Source organism: Crocuta crocuta, unplaced genomic scaffold (assembly GCF_008692635.1).
Source record: "Crocuta crocuta isolate KB4526 unplaced genomic scaffold, BGI_CrCroc_1.0 scaffold339, whole genome shotgun sequence".
In the NCBI taxonomy this organism is placed as follows: Eukaryota; Metazoa; Chordata; class Mammalia; order Carnivora; family Hyaenidae; genus Crocuta; species Crocuta crocuta.
This window is the reverse complement of record NW_027530357.1, coordinates 758,289-767,086: the sequence shown is the minus strand read 5'-3', so window position 1 is coordinate 767,086 and position 8,798 is coordinate 758,289. Positions and strand designations below refer to the sequence as shown.

Sequence of the window (8,798 nt, the reverse complement as noted above, 5' to 3'; positions counted from 1 at the left end):
CAAGGCACCCCCCCCCCCCCCCAGGAGCCCCTATAGCAAGACTGTGGAAAACAGTCACTGGGGGAAAATGAAAGGGCCTTTCTGTGGCACTTCATGTGGTAATGAGGCCGTACAGTGCTCGTGTGGCTGGCGGCTCGTGACATAATTTGGAAGTCATTGTTCTGCACCTGGTGCCCTCCCCCTGCATCCTCCTCCCCTCACCCCTGCCTCCCAGCCTTTCACGGCCCATACAATCGACAGTTTAAGGTGCTCAGGGCATCAGACAGCGTCTATTTCAGGAGTCAGTGAATGGGCATCCCGTGACACATCAGGATACTGGCACTGAATAAAATAATTCCCTGACTGTGACACCAAGGCCACCATGTGCCAAACGTCCACATCTGTACAAAGGGCTCCTGGCATCGCTACTCTTGTCCCAAATGGATCACTGCTATTTGTGGGAATGGAAATTGCCTGTCAGCCACATACAGTAAGGGGGAGACGCAGCCAATGCAAATCCAGCAGGTGCTGGCAGTGACTGGGGGTCATGGAGAAAAGCACCATCGGGAGACTGCCATCCCTGCTAGTTCAAGCCCATGAAAGAAGGCACTTGTCAGCACAGTGCCTGGCGCTTAAAGGACACCCTCAGTGACATGAAGTGCCGCCATCTCATCGCTGTGGCTGCGTCCTCGAGGCATGGTGCAGACCCAGTACTTTCCAAACCGTAAGACAATTCTCCAAGCTGACAGAACCAAAGTCCCGAAGAGCTAGCATTTTTGTTATTAAGCCTTCTAATCCCAGAGAAAAAATGCAAAGGATGAAGTATCAATGAGACCACAGTTTCTATGCCAAAACAAAACCAAGATCTTTCACACTCAGTGGGGGAAATATGTTAATCAAAACTACACTTGATATACATGTACCAATCAAATAAAGACTCAGAAACCTCGGTTCTAATCCATGGAAGACCCCATAGCTCTGGGCAATCACTCATTCTGAGTTCTGATTTCTGCAACTGCAGAACACAGGGATGGGGGCACCTGGGTGGCTCAGTCAGTTAAGCGTCCGACTTCGGCTCAGGTCACGATCTCGCTGTTTGTGGGTTCGAACCCCGATGTCAGGCTCTGTGCTGACAGCTAACTCAGAGCCTGGAGCCTGCTTCAGATTCTGTGTCTCCCTCTCTCTCTGTGCCTCCCCCACACATGCTCTGTCTCTCTCTGTCTCAAAAATAAATAAAAACTATTTAAAAAAAAAAAAAGAACACAGGGATGACAGCCACCCTCCCCGGTACAAAAACTAAGGCACCATGTATGAAGGGGACACTCTCCAAGCACATTCTGATGTCACACCCGAGTCTCATTTTTATGAATGACATGAAGTCACTGCTTTTTCCTGCAGGAGAAACAGGAACGATGCTTTGTTGATCCAGTTGTGATAATCCTAAAACGGAGAACAGTGCTGCTTATTTTCTGGTTCTTCTCCATATGATGATTAAGGAAAACACCAATTTTGCACTATTTATACTGGAAGTGATACACAGAAAGAATGAAACAATTGGCTTTTCTGCCAAAAAGCTACCCGTCACCTCCTCTTAATCCCTCTGATAGAGCATCCCATTTCACTAGTTTCACCACACCCACCTCCACACCCCAAGATCCAGGAATCTGAAGGGGAATGTGGCTCCCACCTCATTCTCTGTCCATCTGGGAACAGAGCACCTCTTCAAACTCATCAGTTTAGCGAACTGGCTGGGCTCCTCTTCTGTTTCATCCCTGGCTCCTACACACAGGAGAAACCTGAATCCCTGCAGAACCTTCTCTGTGATGTCTTCCTTAACTTATGAGCCTCATTTGGAACTCACCTCTCATCACTGTGTCAGACAACTGTATGTGCACACACAGCTCCCCACTGGAGAGATCAAGGTCAATAGCTACCAAAGGTTTTTCAGAGCAAGAACCCAACACAGGTCCTGGCACAGAGCAGGTACTCAAATGTCTAAGGAATGAGTACGTGAACAAAGAAATATGATTTTTTTAAGATACTGTCTTAGACTTCACTAAAGCTTAAAGAACAATTGGCCCTTTATACATGCTGATAATATTACCTGATAATACTTTTAAGAAATAACCTTTATGTGTAATAACTTCACTGTAAAATATTTTGAGAAAAAAACAGGTAATTATAAAGTAGAAAATAAAAATCACTTTCAGTCCCACCATCAATGTTAACATTCCCGACCTCTTCCCCCAAACCAATAACATAATCTGCCGTTCCACATAGGACAGTGACTGGGACTTGAGAACACATTTTTTTAGGTTACAGGAATGTATCATGGAACACAGGAAAACCAATCCTGTCATACAATTTCCTGTTACTCTACACAGTCCCTCAATTACTCATTTAAGATTTAGTTAAGAATGTTATATACCTGAATGCATGTATGTATCTATATAAATATGTGGAAAGAGTGCCTAAAACTACCAGCAGGCCTCTTAGGTCACTGTAAGCAACTCATTTATTCACGCATCATGTGACCTAACATTCTGAGTCAGGCGCTCCGCTATATTCGAAGAATACGTGTGTCAGTTATCAACTGCTTCTTAATCAGTTACCCTAAAACCTATTTAAAACAGTGAACATTTATCCGCTCATAGTTTAAGGGTTTGAGTGGCTCTGGTTCAGAGTTCCCACGAGTCAGTGTGTCAGCGGGGGCTGCAGGATCCTCTCCCAAGACGGCCCGCTCACACGGCTGGTCAGCTGGTATGGACTACAGGCAGCCGGTCCTAGGGCCTCTCCCGAGAACTGCTTAAGTGTCCTAGCCCTTTCATGACCTCGTCTCAGAAGTCGCACACCATCAGTTCCACCATGTCCCAGCGGTTACCGCTGTTGGGGATGGGGGGCAGGGAGCCACATGACAGCACCCACACGAGGAGGGCAGAAGGACCGGAGGGCATCTCGGAGGCCCGCCACCACGGAGTAAGGCCAGACTCTGGAGAACGTCTATCAGGGGCCATCTGATACACAGTGTGTATGTGTATACACTGTACACAGTGTGTGTGTACACTGCCATCCGGTCTGCATCCTCCGTCCAAGTCACTGTCAAAGGGATCTAGAGGCTATGACCATCCTCCCCTTACCGTGAGGTGGCTGAGAAAATAATCCTAGTACAATGTGACGACGCAGCCTGGGGTACTAGTGCACGGACAAGCAGCTAAGGGAACCCAAAGGAGGACTTCCCCTGGCTCAGTGAATCAGACAGGACACTCAAGTTGGATACTGGACCATAAGAAGAGGTACTCAGAATAGTGACTGAAATGAATCAAGATTTCTTCCTCCATCAATAGCAAAGAAAAACACTCTAAAGCAACCCTTGTCAACCCAGGTTCTATGGAAAAGTTAAGTCCTAATGCTCGAAGGCAGCAAATGCACGCAATGAATGAATCTCTTGCACGTGCATCTAGAAGGCAGAGCATGTCCCATCCTTGTGAGAACTAAGAAAACAGTTACTGAAATTCTTTCTGTGGGACTGAGTTCTTTCACACAACCCTAGTTGGTAAAGACTATAAAATGAGTTGAGAAGACAGCTCTTGGACATAAATAAAGCAATGCCGCCAACAGCCCCACACGCAGTTCCTAAAACAAATGGAAGAAACGTAACTGTGTGTAAGAAGGTGCTACAGAGCTACTCCAGAGGAGCCAGGAGACGACATGGTGACCCAAAAGGTCAACAGAGGCCTGGCCACACCCAGCCCACCACGAAGAGCAGAACTTCCTCAGAGGCAGTTACTGGGAGATGAAATTAGCCACCGCCCCAAAAACCCAGGGAGTCCAAGGAAGAAGGGAGAAAGCAACGAGGGGAGATAGGAGCCCTCCAACGTACACCCTCCACCTAAGTAAACGTTAAGAGGTCAAGAGCATTCGGGTCTAAGTTAGGGCTTCCAGAGTCACTGTGGTCTGCAGCAGTCTTGGTGTGCGTGTGCGCACGCCATGTGTCGTCCCACCAACACCAGTGTGCTTGAGGCTCTAAGGTTCACAACAGGGATGGGAACACTGCATCCCACACCGCCAGTGTGGCTGCCCTGCACAGGAGGGGCTCGTTCGTGCCCACGTGCCATGGCGCACGGGGAGCCGAAACCTGTATGCTCCTGATACAAGGCATCTTGATACAAGGCAGCTTGTGTAACTGGGGGGATCCCTACAGTCAAAACCACAAAGCCAACTTCTGTTCGGCAAGACTGCTATTATTCATCCTCTGAAAGACCAAATCATAAGAAAATGTATTAAGCCACACCTTGCAAGTCACGACCGCGCGGCATGCCACAGCTTGAGAGCAACATTACGAAAGAGATCCTGAACCGTGTGCGCTAATCTAAATCACCCCACCTCAGGGCCCAGCACCTTCTGTAGTCCTCTAGCAGTGACCCCTACAAATCCCACTCTCCCCAGTACAAGCTTCGTAACAAAACCATACACTTAAAACCATACCTCAGAAACCATACACTTAAAATGAATATACATTCATTCCTAAGCTCGCCTCTTGCTACGCATGTGTTTTAACGTATTTATCTCTGCTACTCTTTCCATTTTTTTAAGTCCCGGAAGACAGAGATCATGGCTTTCCCAGAATCTAACCACAAGCCTCGTGAGGTAGCAATAATAAGCCCTATTTACTGCTGACACTAACTGGCTTTGAAGAGAAATTCATGGAAGGCCGTGTTTTAAAATAGGAGCCTTTCTGCAAGAGCCACAGTACATCTGAAGAGCAATACATGCATATTCAATATTGCTACGTACAGGGAGCCCCAAAGCATCACCAAAACCAACCTGCCTTTCTAAAACCAGACAGAGGGGGGCGGGGGGACACTACTAGAAGTCTCTGGGACAGTTATGAAAACCCAGGCCCATCTCCTGCAGCACACGTTTTGAGTAAGTCCAGGCTGCTATCAGCAGGCACGCACTGGAGCCCAGGACACACCCAGAGCTTGTGGCCTGTGACCTGATTTCAGCATCATTTTATATTATATGTGAGAATTTGGTTTTTCTTTGCTTTAAACAAAAGCAGCTATATAAAACTATCTCAAAGCTGTCACGACACTGAAATTGCAGGAAGGACAGTGACATATCCGTGTCCCAGTACAAGTCTGCGGTTGAGCCAGGACTGAACCACTGGCTCCCGATTCCCAGGCCCGGGCTCTTCCTGCGTGCCACAATGGCTCTAAGGGCTGACCACAGACCCTTTATACACACAAATCCCACAGGGTACATGTGAACCCATCGATTACAAAGGTCAGGAACTCCAAGTATGGACCTTATTTCCAAGGGCTAGGCGGTCCCTTCCTTCAAAACTAATTAATGTTTAAGGAACAGAGCCACCCAGAGCATATACTTGTCTGGGAAAAAGACCCTTAAGGCTCCTCCAAAAACTAACCCTTCTTCCAAACATGGAAGTTTCCTGGTAAAGGAACAAAATGCCAACGCAAGTGAGAACCCAATCCTAAGATCTAGTCAGCCTAGGAACCGCATGCAGGTCTTCCTTGAACGGGAGGAATGCAACTCAAAGTCTCCCAGGGTTTGAACAAGCAAAGGATTCACAGAGCCTCCTGTGGACATAGGACTTGAAGAGAACGGTCTCAACTCGAAGATCGGCCACTCAAAAGTTATTTCGGGCTTCTTAACTGGCTTGTGCCATTTCTTCGAAGACGAAAAAAAGTCTTAAATGTATCCTTCAGTCTATAAAAAGGGCAATAAAAACGCAAACGCCCACACAGATGGCAGTGGTGCGGTCCTGCATCCTGGCCGACAAGCTGAGGTGTCCTCGCAGCTGGCCACTGAAAAGCCCACCACATGCAACTGACCTGCTCAAACACCCACTCTAGAATCGGGTAAGCAGTTGAAATACCGTAATGTATTATTTGCCACGACACAGCAATTTTCTCCACAGAAATAAAAGTCCTCAAGTAGAAAATTAAATTTCAACTTAATGAAAAGATTCTCCTTTAAAATATAATCACCAACTCTGCCAATAAGAAGGTACATTTGGAAAACACTTATCAAATTTGTTCCCGAGAAGCATCCATCTCCTATTTCTGTAGTGAGATGGCCCCATTGTGTAATATCACATCTACCCGGCCACTGAGCTAAGAAGCAGCTGTTAAAATAAGTCAGTCATGAAAGAAAGTAAAGTACAGGAGAACTGGAAGTTTTCCCAATGAAAAAAACACCGAAATATAATGGGAAATAATACTCTGACAGCAACTCACTGTACTGTAACCACTTTCAGAATCACACAGTCCGTTATGAGATGTGCCTGCCCCTAACCCGCACAGCTGAGACTCAGGGACTCCCAGTGTTCTCAGCAGGTGGAAACAGCTGTAACGTGACCCAGCGCCTGCATCCTCACCGGTGCTGAACCTTTCTCATTAGAGCTCAGGACTCACCAAGCTTATTCTCCTCCTAGAAGCCAACTAGAAAATGACACTTTGCAAGCTCTCTCTCTTCTCAGCATCCCCTCCCCCATATCTGCAGTGCTGGGATTTCCTGCTAAAGTAGTACTGAGTTTCACCTACCACATTCAAGAACAGTCAGAAATTCCCCCATCTCCCATCTTTCTCCCCCATATCGGAGAGGGCTCTCTGGAAGGATAAAAAGTCAGGAGACCGGGAAGCAGGGTGAGGGTGCAGGTCACACGTTAACAGCTTTCAGTAAAGACCCTTTATTCCTACCACTTATTTGCACTGCTTCGATTCTATGCTGAAACTCAGTCTCGTCCAGACTTGAAGCCTGCATTGTTTGGGGACGTTTTCCTAAGTCTCATTCCATTTCTCTTTTAAAACACCCAAAAGTCTCAATCCTCATCACTACACAGGAGGAGGAGAAGGAAGATTAACTTACGAACTTTGGCTCTTTTTAAAAACTGCACTTTTTAGAAAAACTTCCGTGAGAAGTGGATTATTAACCAAATCACAAGATGCCTGTGCTTGCCCATGCTCACAGCATCATTGTAATCTCTTATCCACGGCGGGCACACCCAGAACAGAGTTCACCATTCTGTTTAATGGTTGTCTGTTAGAGAAAAACTGCTGTGGTTAAGTAAAGTGTATGCGGCTGAATGTCAATCACATCAGAGTCTAATGGTCTCCACCAGCACACAGTTCTTAGTGAACTATCAATCCCCAGAGTCGGTCTAGGACGGCGTAAACTGAGATTACCAGAGGGCGCCCAAGAGAACGGAGAGTCCGGTTACTTACCTTGTGCAGAGGGAGCACAAGGAACGCCCCGCCCCCACTCGCTTCTATGATTATGGCAACAAATCGGGGATTGACAGCGCAAAAGGAACTATCCCAGGTCACTCGAGAAACCCGGATGTCATCGTAACACTGGTCATTTTTCACCGCTTGTCCAAATACGTGCCGAAACTTGCTCTGTCGTACCACTCGCCTCATTGTGTCTGCAGAAGAGCAAAAATCATGTTAAAATCATGCACTTACCTGAAAGCTCTACTTTTACAAATGAGAAACCCCATATAGAAGGAAAAAAAAAAAAAGAAATCAGAATAATACATTTTGTCTGCTCTCCCAGAAAGTAGCCAAATGGCAAATCCAAATTTCCTTCAGTAGCACATATTCAGAAAAAACTGCAAAATGCGTCAGGGAAAGAACTACAAAGAAATGAAAAATTCCTAATTCAAGATCCAGAGACAGCTCATCAGTTTTAATTTCAGGAGAATGATCAAGACAAAGAATGAAGGAAAATTAGCCTTTCAGGGTTGGGTGGGAATCGAAAGATAGCTCACTCCAACCCTCCCCATTTACAGAAAAGGAAACTCCAGAGTGAAGTTATGCAGTGAATTTGAAGCTAAAGAAAACCCCCCAAAAGTTATGATGTTGTGGCTTTTTCCTCAGTCTGCCAAGGTAATTTTTCAGATTTTAAGCATTTTCCCCAGACATCAGCACTCTGCCGAGAACTCTGCCTGCTTATGAGTGTTTCCACAAGACCAACTATGTGCGGTAGCAAATTCAAGAGACGTAAGCAACCATCCTGGTCTTCAAGAGCCTTCCAACATAGGAATACTAATCAGGGCAACTTACAACAGAACTCCCGGTGTTAAGTGCCGATAGACTCTGACTAACGCAGCAGACGGGGCAGCAGATGGGTCAAAAGGCAGGTCTTAGAAAAGAGCAGCAAAGATTTAAATAGAAATCAGTGTAATAAAAGCACTATTTAAGATGGTAGTAGCAGATTGGACATATCAGACAGGAAGAAGCTACAAGCAAGGTGCTGGCTGAACTGTGGCAGTAAACCAAGCCTGAGAAACATCTGGGACATTATGGCAGCAGGAGTCAGAGGAAAAGAAAAATTCAGGGAGGGGAAATGAAACCAGGTTGGGTTTTCACATCCGAGCTGGTCATTCACCAGAGCCATTTCCCAAGTAACCAGGGGACCTGGGAAAAGGGAAGTGACATTGAGCTGGTGTTCCTGGGCTTCCTCATGGGTCACTTTGGACTTCAAATTCCATCAGGTGTCCCAGAGACATGTGCACTGAAGGCTGAATGCTTTGGGATCACGAGGCCTCACTTGATCGAGGTCTCCTAGACTGTCCCCAATATCCTTTTCCTGTTTGCTAATGCAAGACACTCTGTTCGTACTGGCTAGGATAGAAGGAGGCTGGAGAAAACAGAAGAGGAAATGGAACATGGTCAACCCGGACAAGTCAGCTGAAAACAGTACTCCTGATCGCTGTGCACAGAGGAAGGTTAACACCTGTCCACTCGCGCCAAATGGGACACGGGGTGGGCTGTTGCTAATCCCGCCTCTCTGAC

The 8,798-nt window shown here is 46.6% G+C and overlaps 1 protein-coding gene across 1 annotated transcript in view; it reads right to left on the bottom strand.

Moving 5' to 3' along the window:
* Nucleotides 1–7,426, bottom strand: part of CORO1C (coronin 1C) — a 46,477-nt gene extending 39,051 nt beyond the window's left edge. Inside the window, exon 1 of the mRNA XM_077765969.1 lies at nt 7,227–7,426. Coding sequence (XP_077622095.1) covers nt 7,227–7,421 — 195 coding nt within the window. The 5' untranslated portion in view covers nt 7,422–7,426. The remainder of the gene's footprint in view (nt 1–7,226) is intronic.
* Nucleotides 7,427–8,798: the final 1,372 nt, after the last annotated feature.